Here is a 16,688-nt window from a genome sequence, read left to right on the forward strand (position 1 = left end):
GCGGTCTCACAGTGCGCGTGGACGTACAGGATCACGCATGATATAATCACAGAGCTCTATTCAACGCTGTGTTCCTGCTTCACTTAAGCAAGCATCGTTTGTGAATACGGGTGTCAATCATTTTGGAGCCTTGAGTCATACGGCTAGTTCTTTCGCGATATAAGTGAGAACTTGAGGCAACCCTAGAGACTACTTGCCGGCAGAGTAAATACAAATGAGTAGGTCATCTTCGTAGAAACGCACCGAGCGCGGTTTATGTGTGAGCGCACGCCAATACGTATGCGGCGCGTACGCACACACTGACAAAATTCGAGGCAACTCACCGCTAATCAACGCTAAATTTTGTCAGTGTGTGCGTGAGCGCCGCATACGTATTGGCGCGCTCACATACAAACCGCGCTCGGGCGTTTCTATGAATATGACCTACTCATTTGTATTTACTCTGTTGCCGGCCACGCGGAAACAATGACTAGTTTAGTCACGAGACTCGTTGCCTAAAATGGTCGTGGCGGCCATGATTGTACAGCCTAGATATCAGTTATAAGATATGGCACAGACTTAAGATTAGAGAATGCAAAAAAATAGCCAAGTGCTTGCGTGGCACGACATGCCACGCGCAATGTAGGTTCCGTAGTTGTCCGTCGTTAACACAATATATTTCAGAAGCAAGCAATTACTTCATCTAAAGTCACTTTTTATATTTTCTTCTAAGAATTTTTTATAAGTTAAGAAATTTTTTAATACCCGAGTTAAATAACTATTACTCTTACTAACTGATCTATCTTAACCGTTCTAGTTTTGCTTGAAGGTTAATGAAAATGAGTATTATTATGAATTTTTCCATATTTTTCAAGCCGACAGTTATTTAGTTTTTAGAGGGGGGATGGGGGGAGGCTCTACTCGAACAAAATTAGCATTTTAAACTTTAATATTTTGCAAACAGATCCCTAAATCGAAAAATGGTCCTTGAAACCCCTAAGCCATTTTAAAACCTAACCTATCCACGATTCACACGATGGGGTAGAAGATGAGAAAAAGAATCATCATCCCCACTACATGTAATGTAGGTTCCCAAAATTGTTCTTTTTCATAATTTAATTCTACCATTTTGTCGGCGTGATTAATATACATACCTCCACAAAATTTTACAGCTCTCTAGTACCAATAGTTGCAAAGCAAAACCTCGGACGGACAGACAGATGACGAAACTATAAGGGTTTCTTGTCAGGACTACGGAGCCCTAAAAAGTGCGGGCCTATTGAGTCTGCAGATTGTAGTGCTTAAATATTAAAAAAATCTAAGAACCTTTCTTAGACTTCTCGCTTAATCCTCCACCTTGCACCACCTCACCCGGACCGCCTCCGATGTGATAAACGAGCGGCATCCAGCCCGGCAGCCGTTGCAAATTGTGCCGTTCTTCAACTCTGATCTTGCCCGATTGCTTTCTATTGTTCTCATTTGGCTACATATCTATTTTGCACATTCGAAACCTGAATTTGAATCATGCGCAGTTTCTTGTTCGTCTAATAATAGACTTGAGTCAATGAACTCTACAATAAAATTGCACAAGATGCGTTTGAAAGAAAGAAAGAAAAAACATTTATTTGGTAACAAAAAATTAAACAATAAGTACAATCAACTTAAAAAGCAAAACACATTGTACCAAATTGGTCTCTGCTCAGTATGAGGTCATAACGTACTGAAGAGCACGTTACGGCCACTGGTATTCTGCAGAAACCATGAAAGAGGGGTGCGTGGCCCACAGCGAACGTTACAACTTACTACAAAATTTGACAAATAGAAGAAAATAAGTAAGTGTGCATTAATTTGTGCTATTGAGCACCTTATAATTATGATGATAATCTAAGATGATGCAATAAAGGTTTATGACTTAATAAATATGAATATATATGTTAAGGTATTTAAAATAAGTTTGAGAGAGAAAAGATAATATGAATAATAATATGTATTGAGTGTAATATCATTTACTTTTAATGTTGGTATGTGCAGTTTATACATTTGGGCAGGTAGGTAGGTACTTTAAATATTCTTTTGGATAGATAGCAGATGTAGCTTGAATTTGACTTTGAAGGCTCTGACTGTGACACAGTTACGTATTGGTGGAGGAATGTTGTTCCAACATTTTGTTGCCAAGTACCTGAAGCTGCCACGAAAAGCGGCGGTTTTGTAAGGAGGACATATCAATCGATCTGTAATGCGTGATTGGCGTTGCGTGAATTTTAATTTGTTGAACAGGTAGGGAGGACTCTCGTAATTTACTACTCCAAAGAGGAGGCTCGCGAAATGCATCACTCGCCGTGACTCCATGTTAAGGAGGTCACTTCTATTTAAATATGGGGTCACGTGTGCTCTGCGAGGGATGGAGAAACAGTATCTAGCACACGAATTCTGGACGCGTTGAATCAACTTCTTAGTACGACCAAGCAGGCAACCACCAATTACTGTGTCCGCGTAATTTAATTTTGATAAAATCAGAGTCTCACATAGCCGAACTCTCAATCCCTCACTCAAAAACTGTCTAACCTGATATAAGACCTTTAGCCTATAATAGCATTGTTTTACTGTATTGAGTACATGTGATTCGAAATGTAAATTACCATCTATCTGCACACCTAAATTTCGGGCCTCACACACTTGTTCAATTTTGCTATTTTGTAATTCAATTTTAGGATTGTAAGATTCTATTATTTTAATTTGTGTTTTTGTACCTACAATAATAAATTTAGTCTTAGCCGGGTTCAAAACAAGACCATTTGAATCTGACCAACTGGCAATTCGTTCCAAGTCATTATTAATGCGGTTTATGGATGAATTTGTTTCAGCGGGCTTAAATGTTAAATAGATTTGCATATCATCAGCAAACAGGTGATGTTCACAGTCTACCACACAATTTGGCAAATCGGCAGTATAAAGAATAAAGAGTATCGGTCCCAGGATAGAACCTTGAGGTACACCTTGGTGAACAGAAGAATTAGCCGAGAGTGTTTTTGTACCATTAGGTAAACATTTAAGCCGTTTAGCGTGAGAGGTGTCGTTAGATTCGTTTTATTCGTGAGAGTGACACTGGCTATATTAAAATTGGAAGAAATCAAACGGCCAATATCAGGCGCCATTGCTGCATTGTCTTAAAAAAAATGTATTCTCAAAATCTATCAAAATAAAGGGCTTTATAAGTAGTTTACAAGAATGACCATGTTACATAACTACATATAACTAAAAAAAAAAAACAATATAAAATTATTATGTATTGTAAAAACAAAAAAACCCACCTGCGTAAAAATGACCTAAAAAGATAAAAACAGGACAACTTCACAAATGCATTCGGAGACGTCAAATACATTTCACAATCAAAAGAACTTGTCATTAAAAACACACAAAACACATCCTACTACGCGTATCAGTGGTGAGCATAAAGTAAGAAAAACAAGATAAAAAAATACGACAGAAGCACAAAATTAAACATGCAAAATAAACTTACCCCGTACTCTGCCATCACCTGTAAAAGAAAATACATAAATTAGTTAATTTCATAGGTTACTGATTATTGAACTGAACTTAACTTTAGTCCTCATTATCATGCACTTCCTGATCAAAATTACTGTGAAAACCGCCAAAGATTATCATAATTTGATTCTAATATAAAAATAAAATAAAATAAAATAAACGAAATACTTGCTTTATCAGCTTTCGATGAAACGGTGACCGCAACAAGATGTTTTCACTTTCGCCAAACTTTATAGGTACCTGGAAAAGAGGAGAAACCCGGTTGTAAAGGTTAAGTTTATATGTAGTTAAAATGCTGTACTAAACCGTGGATTAATTAAACATTTATAGTGTACCTACAATGTCGTACATCGGTAGTTAACGACAGAGAACTTTCGCATAAAATCATACCACTTGCTTGACCCAATTACGAATAAACCTATGTTAAAAAAAAGAAACTCAAAATATTATCTTTTTCTAAACTTAAGCAATACAAAGTGGAATTTAGTACCTAATGCCATCTGAAGAAAACTGCATTCAGAGATTTCCCAAAACTCGATTGCCGCTTGAAAATTTTCTTTGAGTAAAATTTTCTATCTATAGTAAGTATTATGAGTACTTCCCCTCAGGTGGCATTACAAAATTCCAAACTGTATAGGTATTTACGGAGCTAACAATTATTATATATTTTCGAGTATTTTAGTTTCGAGTCCACTAGAGCTAAAACAAATCAAATCAAATCAAAATCATTTATTTACATACAGACACGGTACATTTGCTAGTAAAAAATAAAATAGATCCACATGTCTCGCCATGGTATGGCATGTAAAAATAATAAGTAGGGTAATTATAATATTATTATAACGTTTTGAAATTTAATAACTCAATTTTATCATAGTCATATTATAATGTCATAACACATTTATTAAAGTAGTCAATTATTATGGTCATATTAAACATTGCTATCATTATTTTATTACAGTCATATTTTAAATTTATTATTATTTTATAGTAATATTATTAAGGTAAATCGAATCATTTCGTTAGTTCCTTAACATCGTAAAAATTATTATCTAAAAGCCATTCGTACAATTAATTTTATTTTAAATAATATTGGTCCTAATGTTTTTATATTTTCTGGTATTTTATTGTAAATAAAAATAACACGCAATAGTTAATAAAGTTCAAATTCCTTCTTACGTTGAATCGGCTACCTTCACAAAAAAAGAACTCAATCACCAATATTTTGCCACTCTTAATTTACACCTTAATTTTCTTATTTTACACCCTATTCATAGACAAAATATAATAGGACTTAATATTTTATAAAGTAACGATGGAACACATTTCACTTGCAAATAATATTAAAAATATCGCACACTACTCGTACACTCGCCGGTCTCGCGTCGTCACGGTTCGGCGATCACGCGATAACTAGATAGAACAGGCTGCGTCTGCGACGATGTGCGCCGCGCGCCAAATATCAGAGTACCCACAAGTACGCTATTTGTTAAATTATTATTGGCCAACAATTTGAAATTTATAGAAAGGATTTTAGCAAGAAAAATATTGGGATTCCGTTGCGGGTAGTTGAACGGGAAGCATGGTTGGTTTTAATTTATTATAATGGACTTTAGCGTACAGGTGTTTTTTGTGAAGTGATAAATTTTATGAAAACATTAAATTACTTCGAATTTGAGCGCACATCGAGTGTCGAGTGGGTTGCCGTTGAACAACCCGCTTTGGATCCGGTGGCGTCTTGAAACCTGCTTACGGTTACGGGTATACTCAACTCCACGGAATCCATGAAAAATCAATAGAACTGAAACACCCACGTTCTATTACGTAAATTTTTCACTCGACATTAGCAGAAATAAACCACTCAGAGAGGTTTGGTTGCCACTAAACAAAACAAAACATTTTTATAAGGAAAACTTATTTTAACCAATGAGGGTTTTCGCGAATGAAAAATCCGCCAGATGGCAATACGTAGATGCGAGGTCCAAAAATGCTACATCAATGGTTATTTTTGACATGACATTGACAGATATGTCAAAATCCACCAATCACGCAGCAGTCTGACCCCACATCCACGTCCCGCCATCGAGCGGATCTTTCATTCGCGAAAACCCTCATCAAATACTAACTACGGAGCTAACAATGATTTTTACAAGTATTTTTAGTCTCAAGTTCACGTTATTATTAAACTAGCGGCCGCCCGCGACTTCGTACGCGTGGATCCCGTTTTACCCCCTTCATCTATCTTAAGCGGTTTAGATAGAGTTAATGGAATGATTTTTAGAAGCATTAATTGCGCCTGCGCTTATTTAATAGCAATATTTTATCTACGAGAGAAAGACGAATGCTAAAAAAATTTTATAAAAAAAAATAAAACCGACTCCAAAAAACCTACATTAAAAAGTAGAAAAATAATTACTAATAACCTACTTATTTATTAGGACGAATTAATATTTATGTAGGTATACCATGATTGATACTTCTGGAGTCGGTGCCAAGATTATGAAACATGTAAAGTTTGCCTGCACCGACTCCAAAAGTATCAATCATGGTATACCTACATAAATATTAATTCGTCCTAATAAATAAGTAGGTTATTAGTAATTATTTTTCTACTTTTTAATGTAGGTTTTTTGGAGTCGGTTTTATTTTTTTTTATAAAATTTTACTTATTTATTGCTTTTTAGTTAACTAATTATTACCTTGATGTTACCACTGAAGGTAGGCAGTACATTGAGACCATACTCTTCATGTCTAGTGTAAAATAATATTCCCTACAAAATTCAGGTTACCATATAGGAAACCTAAAAAGACCTTAAACCGTCAGCCCACCTTAAAAACATGAAAGAATACAACTGTTGGTCTATTTGTACTTATAATATTTAAAGAATTATCCTCCAACTCCTAAGCATTAAGGAGTTTTACCTTCTATCATCAGCTCATCAATATGAGATGATGATTTCCAGGAGCAAATATATGAATAACTTAAGAAAAAGTTTGAAAAACGATATACGTGCCTATAAAATTTGAGGGTTGCTCTCGATTTCCCTAGGATCCCATCATCAGATCCTGACTTGGTGACAATGGGACCACCTCAGAAGTGTACCCTATCGAACAAAAAAAGAATTTTGAAAATCGGTTCATAATTGGCGGAGTTATCGCGTAACAAACATAGAAAAAAAAAAAAAAAACATACGGGTCGAATTGAGAACCTCCTCCTTTTTTTGAAGTCGGTTGAAAAGTTTAGTACCTACCTATTCGTGAAAATAATGACTACACTCTAGAGTTAAAATCTTAAAATGAGTCTAATTTGAACAAAAAATGTTATAAGTAAAGGCTTATGAATTCATAAATAATATGTAATTGAGATTCCCAAGCATTTGGTGCAACAATTTTACCATCTCTTTTGTCAGAATGCCATATCATAATAAAATAAAATAGTTATAATAAAATACGTGCGCTCATTTAACTTAAGCACCATAATTTATGCAAGAACAATGAATAATGTATGACCACAAAGTTACAAGTTAAACTTCACCAGTCGAAACGGCTTAAAAGGATTCCATGGAACCGAATATGCGAAAGATTCTGAACTGTCGTTTTTCTTTTGTAATCCGCCGACTTTAATCTAAGTGACAAATCTACTAGCTCGGAATTCGAGGCCTGGATCAAGAAAGTTTAGTGGAAGGAATTTTCTGAAGCAGGTCGCGAAGTGTCGGACTTTTCGCGGGATTTTTTCAGTGAGAAGCACGCTGAAACGATGAATGAAAGAGTTTGATCTATAAAGGGCTTTCTTTGTTAATTTGATGTTTAATAGTCAATGGACAAAAAAAATGCAAGATTTTAAACTTTCGCGTTCCATTTCAATTAAAATAGTACGACACGTTAAGTCGCGTTAAGACCTGACTATTTTAATTAAAAAAAATGAATTTGAGTTTGGATAGCCCTTTTTCTGTGTGCCAGGCGGCCTGGTGTGTAAGGTCCTTAAGGAAATGCCTATCTTTTTTGTGAAAAACCTCATTAATGCGTAAGTAACTTTTTTGCGTAAGGCCTATTCTACTAAACTATTGTTATAATTAGTTTGGTCTATGATTATGACGTTATGGAATGAGCATAGGCGAAAAAGAAAGAAAATAGGTTTTCTAAGATTCCTGCTTTTTAGGATTAAAACAACAACCATGTTTTATTACCAACATAGTTTTTTAATAGTAGCGGTTCCGCGTAACAGCTAGTTAACAATATTTTTATGATTAACGTCCATTTCCATAGGGCTGATAACGCAGGTGTGTGCTGATAAATCGTTCATTACTGATAGTGTTGCTCGGGGTTCCGTATTCAGGGTTCTTATTTACATCTAGTATTCATCCATAATTCAATTAGTTTCAGGAGATTATTATGGGTTCAGTTCGGTTCAACAGGGCCGGATCAAAAATATAGACTGCAGCAAACAATTATTTTTGGTCTTGTTTATCTTTCAATTCGGTTTTAAAAGAATAATAATTTTTATTTTTTTATTTATTAGGACAAGCAACAAGACAAACACGCATATACATACATGGAAATGAATTACTATAACTAAAAGTGCTTAGAACTAAGTGTTGTCTTAATTATAGGCTGCCACGGCATTTATTTTTATTCTTGTCATATAAAAATAAGTAATAATCTTCAAGGTTATACGTTACAGTCAGGTATTTTTGCAGCTAAATAAACAATGGATTCAGATAGTTGTACGCAAATAGTCCATGCTTGTACAGTTGGCATCAAATAAGTTAAAATACTATTAAAATTCAGCTAGTAACAATGACATCACAGTCCATTGTCGAACGTAATCCTTTCCAAAAAATGCAAAAAAAAAACATTATTATTTCGATGTTGTCGTCTGTTTGTACCTAACATCTTTGTATAGGTACTATCTTTAATTGAAAATAAATGATTATGATTAAAGGCCAGGCAGGTGTTACCTTCCTACTCATATAACATTATTAAAATATAGCAACATCACAATTGACACATCTAACATTTTGTGCCTCTATCGATTGGCTAATGACATAAATTATCATTATGATTCAATAAATCCCACTCTTCCAACTGTACTTTTTTCTCGCCTACGGAACTCTGTCACGGCGCGACCTCGCCAGACCGCCAGCGATGGCCGCACAATAGTGATGTTTGTAATCAACTGGCCAGCTGTCAGAAATGTTGTGGAAGCTGACGACGCGAGTGACGAGGACCGCGGTACACCAATGCTGTGGATGGCGGGTGAGAGCTGCACGTGAGTTTATCTTTGCTTATCTATGACGTCATAGCCTTAGTCTTGATACGCTACCTGTTAGAGCGACTAAATGGGTTTCGATAAATTCAAATGTTGATCAATCTATTTGTTGCCGCGTTAAGGAAAATAGTTGTAGAGACACCGGCTGGATGTTGTGTTGCTAAAAGGAAAATGCACTGTGACAAAATAATATTAATGTAATATGATGAGAACTATTATTTCTTGTCTGCAGTGTATATTTACGTAAATAAATATCGCAAATGAAACTACTGAGAGTGCGACGAATACTTATGATAGTAAAAGTATTTACAATTGAATACTTTTTATCAATTGACTCTACTGAGAACTGGCCTTGAGTCGATTTGAATAGATTTTGCTTATTAGCCTACGTCACTGAGAGAAAATAATGCGATGAAAAATCGAACGAATTTAATAACCTAATTTGATTCAGAAAAATACTGACGAAATAAATTAGCAATTAATTTTATTCGACCGTTCAAACCCCAGGAGGTTCAGTAGAATTTCGACAGAGCTAATCAAAATTGACCTTTATAATACCGTAGGAATATATTTTTAGAACGCTTATTTGGAGGTTTCCCTATTCATAAACACTGTGTAAAGGTTTCCCATTGAATTATTTTCATGAGCTCACTATACGAGTAGTAAACAAGTAAACATCGATCTATTTTAACCATTGTGTTTCTTTTTTTATCTTTGCAAGCGCCTGGATGTGGATAAATCATTGTGGATGTCCTTGGGGTAGGAAAAAACTCCCACTGCTTGAAAAAGGCCTACTTTTCCAAGCAGTAGGAGTTTTTTGGTTAAACGAATCTGTTGTCTACCCACCCTTTAGCATTCACTTCATTCATCTTCTCTCAACATTACTAGTAGACTAAGAGCTAGTGAACGCCAGATTTAAGTTATTTTATAAAAGCTGAAAGTTGGTCAGCGCATACTCCCAACATAGTCAATAACGTTGGTGCATCATCAAAAAAATCATTAAGTTTGGGTCAGTATCTTCAGCAGCTACCCTGCAATGATTGTCTGGCAAGGGGTTAGAATGGTCAAAAGTCACTAGTTGGCCTAACAACATCTGATTTCTTGTTTTTGAAAAACATTTGTGTCCTTCTTTACAGTAGCAGCTCTCGGCGTCCGTCATTTGCAGGTGCTTCTGATCTTCTTCGGCTTGTTGCTGGCCTACGCCATGAGAGTCAATATGAGTATGGCTATTGTAGCCATGACGGATCCTCATAGCAAACATGTAAGTAAACAGTTTGACCAGTTAATTACTGAGAGAGATCATCCATCTGACCGCTTTCGGCCATGTCGACCACTCTGACTCCTAGCTGTCTTGGCGCGCTGGTGTGCCTGAAGATGACTTACATAGATAATTACTATTGTCAAATAGTGACTGAACGAAGAGTTTTACTATACTATTCAAGAATAACTTAAAATACAGTATACATAATATAAATCTGCCTCCTCGTATCTAATCTATCTATCTAATTTTTGCTGTCCCTAACAGGGCTGACCTTTTAAGAACTGATATTTTGAAGAACCTAATATAGCTTATGAAATAGCAATAAATTGAGTTTAGAACTCGTTTAAATCGATACTATTGGTAGGTTTGATTCTAGGAACATTTTTTTTATTTGCTTGTACAGTCACGGAATGAAAAGGTTCGTCAGTTTTCAAATTGATTCCTTCAACGAATCGCGAGCACATATTACCTTTTGAAACTATGTTACAGAATAATCTCGAGTTAGAGAAAATAATCTTTAACTGTTCGTCAGTAAAGTTCAAAATTATTCAGATCAAAGTTGTTTGACGATTTATCTTGTCAAGAAGATTATTATGATTGAGAAACTAAAACTGTGCTAAAACCTTCTTGTTGGTTCAACCTGCCATTATTATTTCTATTAAATAAATAAAAAACTATTGTCAATTGGTCAATGTCATCATTGCATTGCACTGATGGGATAGAAAAATAAACAAGCAAAACCTTATTTGTTAGCAAACGTCATATTTATTTAAATGTTAGCAGCACTGTTTCTTGCACTGTTATGTTGGCAGGTTTGACTCTTACAGTACCTAGTGCAAGCGAAAACCGACACTAAGGTGACGAACCTTTTCATTCTGCGACTGTACAATACAAGTGCAATTTTCATGTAAGTAATATTTGAACAATTGATTACAAACCAACGGATACTATGATACAAGACTTTAATACAGTTAATTCCCATTACAATCTTTTGTTTTAGATGTAGAGACTGGGCTATTTTATATCCACGACCTATAAACAAGTATGTCCAAAAATTTCAGGCCTTCAACTGGAGCACTCAAACCCAAAGTATCATCCTGTCCTCGTTCTTCTGGGGCTACATCGTGCTGCAGGTGCCAGCTGGGGTGATGGCCAACAGGATAGGCGGGAAGTCGCTGCTGGCAGCTGCCGTAGGAATCAACTCGCTTCTGGTGTTGATAATACCGTACTGTGCTTTACACGTAAGTATTATTATGTAAACTAATTGAATGATCAAACGAACTTACCAAGTGAAGTTCGATCTAAATTATCCTGTTCTCGTCACTACACTGCACAACTTAAAATAATTACGTTTTTTGTCGGTAAAAACGTCCTGGTGACGTCACTTAAGCATTTTTCTTATACTGCGTGCGGTCGTTGCGCGTGCGCACAAAGGAATGAGACCGCTCGGACACCGAGCCCACAGCGTGGTAGGGGTGGGGTTGCCCGCTCTTTTGTTTTTTAATACTACTACGCTGAATATTGTGTGCGGATTGGGTTGTCGTACAGGGGTACTACATGGTAAAATAAATCTCGGAGGCGAAAGCAGGATAATTACTATTTCAGACCATTTGTAAATAAATATTGATTGTTTTCTAGTGCATGTCTTGTTGGTTGTCCTATTAAATAAATAAATAAATTTCCCCCAAATTAGAAAAAAATCGTAAAATATTAATGCTGGCTCATTCCTTGCAGGCTTAGCATTGCCATTCAGCGAGGAAATGCAGCCAGCATGGTCGCCTCTTTGCCTCGCAGACACGCGATTTATTTTATTATTAATTATTGAAAATAATCATTTAAAAAAATGCTAAAGACAAAATGCTTAAAGCTGAAAAAACAATTCGGTAGGTCCTAGGTCCTACCGGTCGTTAGTTACACCACTTTCCTCCTCAATGTGCATTATCACACAAAAAAAAAAATCTGGACCACAATTATTTTCATAGTAAATATAATTTAAACAAAAATTTATGAACTTCTCAGGGCAGTTGGAAACTACTCTGCGCTTGCAGAGTCCTTCAGGGCCTCACCCAGGGGGTCGTGTTCCCATCAGTCCACAACATGTTAGGGAAGTGGGTGCCTGTAGCGGAGAAAAGTCGACTAGGAACTTTTGCTTATGCGGGTAAGTTCTGCTTAGCCCAAAGTTTGACTGGCTGAGAATTTATTTACTTAAAGGTTACTTAAACCTTTTTTTTGTCTCCTTTCACCCGCTTTGTACTGGAGGGAAGTCGAACCTTAACTTCAAACTATAGGAGGAGTTTGAAGTTAAGGTTCGTCCGATTAATTTCGTGGCGGGTCCAATGACAGTTTAACTTCACCCCGGACAAACTTGACCTTCACTGGTTGGGTTTATAATGGCGGTCAAGTTGTAGATACTGGCTACACAAGAGTTGCAGCGGTGGGAACGAGAGGGAATAGTCCCGTTGGATGAGAATGCCATATGGCATTAAGTTCGCCTTTTATATACCTTGATGAAAGTGCAAATAAGTTTTAATAAAGACTGAGACAGAGACGGACTAGTGACCTCAAAATTATTCATAGCATTGCTGTCAAATAATGGGACTGTTGCAATATAAGATTAGCAATATCATGAATATTTATTAGGATTTTTGCCTAATTTCTACGTAGCATTCTAATTGATTTATGTGACGTCAGTTTCATGATTATTACAATTAGTTTCACCTACAATAATTCTGGTTGAAAAATATTATCAAAGGCAAGATTTACTTTCAATATTTTCAAGGTTTTTAAAAACAATAGCGATTCAAATCCACTCTCTAATTATCCTTTTTCAGGTTCATCACTAGGAACAGCTCTCCAGCTGATGTTCTCCGGCTTCATAGCCGAGTACTGGGGCTGGCCTATGATCTTCCACAGTGTCGGCGTCCTCGGAGTGGTGTGGACAGGGTTTTATGTCTGCTTGGGGTCATCATCGCCTCAGGACTCGAGGGTCATCAGTGAGGAGGAGAGAGAGTATATCGTGAGGTCTCTGGGAGAGTCGGATAAGGTAATGAATTGTTTATTTTATATCTTAAAAAGTTAGAGAAGTGAAATATTTTTTCTAGATAAAATTCATCTTGTTCCAAGTTGAGCCATAGCTTAAACCTACAATCCTGATGGCGATTACAGTTAAACGGGCGATGAACACTTGTTTTAATAGACATTTAGTACGTAAATGTAATTTTTAACACTTGTTTATGGCTCGTTTAAGTTTTTTGTATGTAAAAATATTTAGAAAAAATCTTGCAAATGTTAAAAATTATTTATTTGCTTGGGTGTTAGCCGAAAATATGTAGATTTTTTAGCTGAAAAATATGAAAGTAATCTTTCTTTTATACTTCATTATCAGTAAATCCGCGATTATAGAAAACAACGCATCAAATAATCGCGGCTTAGCCCACATGTTACAGTTACTGATAAGTATTAGTAGCCTATATTCTGATATCGTGCTACTATGGAGTTTCATCAAAATCCGTTGTTCCGGTGGTTTTCAACTTGTAAAAACAGGAGACCCCAGCCACTTGTAACAAAATGTAATCTTAAAAGAAATATTTTAGTTTTCATGAAAAACTATTTGTTGACCGATAAATAAATGGATACATACTCGTACTTTATCGATAACACGTTTGAAAGAAATACTAAATCAAACCAATATGCTCATATCTTTTTTCATTTGTTATTATTATTTACAGAAATACGACACTCCCTGGACGTCGTTGCTACGATCGGTTCCTTTTGTGGCGTTGATTGTGGTCCATTGTGGGTATAACTGGGGATTCTGGACCCTTATGACTGAAATGCCATCCTATATGAAGAAAGTTTTGGGCGTCGATATTAAATCCGTAAGTTGTTAACAAGAGTAAAGGAAGCAGACTTATGAACCCGGAAACGGATCGTAACTCGAGGCTGTCAGTATTCTTAGTATCAAACTCTGTATAACACTTATCCGAGCCGTAACGTAAACGCCTCGCCGAAATGTAAAAGTGACACTATTGATCCGTTTCTAGGTTGATTAATGTGCTATGACCTAAATTAAACCTTTTTGAAAATAAAGAGGTATCTTTTGATAATAATTTTGCATAATTCTGTATGAAAATGATATTTTTAGGTGTTTCCTTACAGAACGGGATGTTATCGGCATTGCCATATCTAGCGATGTATCTCCTCAGTTTACCCTTCGGGGTGATGGTAGACTACGTGATCAGGAAAAACTGGTTAAGCCTTAGTGCAGCAAGAAAGGTATCTAATTCTATTGGTAAGTACCTATTATTAACAATACAAATTAATGCATTTATTAATAAACTCATTATGATTTTTCCATTAACTATTAAAATATGCTTCTATTAAAACTTATTGAACATTCTTCTATTAAAGGGTGACCGTGAGTTTGTAAGGGACAAAATTAATGTCATTTTTTTTTGAGTTTGAGACGAAATGCGAGGGACGATCTGTGTCAAACCCTTTTTTCGACATTCACACACGATGCTTGCTTATGTTAACCTGCAAATAGAACGCACAGCGTCGAATGGAGCTCTGTGATTGGTTCATGTGTCACCCTGTGCGTCAACGTGCACTGAGAGACCTCATAGTAATGTTTGTGAATATGGGCGTAAACCAGTTTTGTGTCCAAGATAGTTATTAGATGTTACATTATTGTCTGAAAGATGAAAATACTCTTTATCAAGTATAGACAGACACATTACCTACTATTGTAAAAAGTTTAACTTTATTTTCAGGATACTACGGTGCAGCGACAGCTCTCATAGTCCTCTGCTATGTGCCTCCCAGCATCACAGCCGCAGCCACGCTATTCACCATAGCTGTGGCTCTCAACGTTGGCCATCTCACGGGGTTCCTGGTAAATAACCTTAAGTTTTAATAAGCTTGGAAATATTCCGAAAAATTGCATTCCAAAAACGCCCTCATTCAAAGGGGTGATGAGCGCGACCTTTCTTTGTGTTTTTTGCCGATTTATTCAAAATTATATTATTTATTCAAAATCTTTAATTGCACAAAAAATCGGTATAAAAGGCGAACTTAATGCCATGTAGCATTCTCTACCAGTGAAAAACACGTAAAGAACACGTGTGTAAAGACTAAGTATCGGAAATTCAAATAGAAACACGGTAAAGTCTATAATTTCTCTTTACAGTTGGTCCACATCGACATGGCCCCCAACTTTGCAGGCGCCATGATGGGAATCACGAACTTCCTGGCTAACATCATCTCTATCGTAGCACCGCTCGTCGCTGGAGCCATTCTGAAGGACGATGTAAGTACATAAAGTATAGAATCTACATAGGAAATTTAGCACGCTCTATGAAATACTTAGAAAATTAATAAAAAATAATCTAGAAATTAAACGACTATTTATTATGACGTCTAATGGGTGTAGTTGAACCCCATGGTATCAGATTTTATATTCCAGCATGGTTATTCTGAAGGTTCTGGATCCGTGGTACGTCCGCCCATAAGGTGGACCGACGACCGCATAAAGGTTGCGGTAGCAGGAAGGCGCTGGATGCAGGCCGCTAACAACCGGTCATTTATATCATTGGGGGAAGCCCATGTTTTTTTATTATTATTTTAAATTACCAATTCAAAACTACAGCTCTATAAATCCACTATAACTTCATTAATTCTACTTCTACAACAATTTTAATTTAATTTCAGACTGATCAAAATGAGTGGCGAGTGGTGTTCCGCCTATCAGCTGTAGTGTACTTCGTCACCAACACCATCTTCATCATTTACGGCACCAGCGAGCGGCAGCGGTGGAACGATCCTGATGAGGAGTTATTGGGTGAGGAATTTATCTCTTGAAACCTTGATTTCCATAAAGAACAAGCGACAGCACATCAGAATTTATATTTTTATTGAAAAATAGCTTTTATCGCAACTAGGTAATAAGATAAGATTGACATTCTGTCGTCTGTACATAAAATGAATGAAAAGACCGTACTGTACTCTACTGTACTAAATGTGCATGCAGGTCTCATAGTGCGCGTGAACGCACAGGGTGACACACGAACCAATCACAGAGCTCTATTCAACGCTGTGCGTTCGATTTGCTGCTTCACTTAAGCAAGCATCGATTGTGGACCCGAATGAATCTTCTTGTAGAAATATTGTTCTTAAAAACGGAAAAATTTTTTGTTCTTTCTTCTGACATTATGTTTTTGTATTTCAGGATATAGAGCTGTGAAAAATGAGAAAATTAAAAGTTGACATTGCGACGAGGACATGGTTGCTCTGAAGTTGCAATTTTTGTGAAGTTTAAGAACAAAAGAAGATATAAATGATTAGTAACTACTTCTGTGGACCAAGTCATAATAATAAGGGTATTTATTTAGGATAAGTAACAAAATAATAAATTATTTTTATAAATCTGTGTTTTATTATGTGAGTATGTACCTAAATATTTACTAACCGTAACAATCGCAGTGTACCAGAAATAATCTGTGATGTAACAATAGGAATGCAATAAAAACTAAAGTGTAAGGTCACTCAGCTGCATTCTTGAAATAAATAATGTACATTTTTGCTGCATTCCTTGTCTCACTTTGTCACCTTATTGACGAACAGTTAATGAGCCAT

The 16,688-nt window shown here is 36.1% G+C and overlaps 1 protein-coding gene across 4 annotated transcripts in view; it reads left to right on the forward strand.

The window, feature by feature from the left end:
- LOC114362008 (putative inorganic phosphate cotransporter) overlaps positions 1-16,462 on the forward strand; it is a 29,838-nt gene extending 13,376 nt beyond the window's left edge. Inside the window, exons 1-11 of one of the 4 annotated variants that reach the window (XM_028317267.1) lie at positions 8,459-8,794; positions 9,934-10,055; positions 11,117-11,296; positions 12,075-12,213; positions 12,887-13,098; positions 13,784-13,933; positions 14,214-14,346; positions 14,828-14,949; positions 15,244-15,363; positions 15,765-15,894; positions 16,282-16,462. In XM_028317267.1, coding sequence (XP_028173068.1) covers positions 8,719-8,794; positions 9,934-10,055; positions 11,117-11,296; positions 12,075-12,213; positions 12,887-13,098; positions 13,784-13,933; positions 14,214-14,346; positions 14,828-14,949; positions 15,244-15,363; positions 15,765-15,894; positions 16,282-16,319 — 1,422 coding nt within the window. In that variant the 5' untranslated portion in view covers positions 8,459-8,718 and the 3' untranslated portion in view covers positions 16,320-16,462. Of the gene's footprint in view, positions 1-8,458; positions 8,795-9,930; positions 10,056-11,116; positions 11,297-12,074; positions 12,214-12,886; positions 13,099-13,783; positions 13,934-14,213; positions 14,347-14,827; positions 14,950-15,243; positions 15,364-15,764; positions 15,895-16,281 lie in introns of those variants that run through there. The other 3 variants (XM_028317249.1, XM_028317258.1, XM_028317274.1) reach the window with 3 other exon arrangements.
- Positions 16,463-16,688: the final 226 nt, after the last annotated feature.

Source organism: Ostrinia furnacalis, unplaced genomic scaffold, assembly GCF_004193835.3.
Source record: "Ostrinia furnacalis isolate ACB-3 unplaced genomic scaffold, ASM419383v2 OfSCF0388, whole genome shotgun sequence".
Classification (NCBI taxonomy): domain Eukaryota; kingdom Metazoa; phylum Arthropoda; class Insecta; order Lepidoptera; family Crambidae; genus Ostrinia; species Ostrinia furnacalis.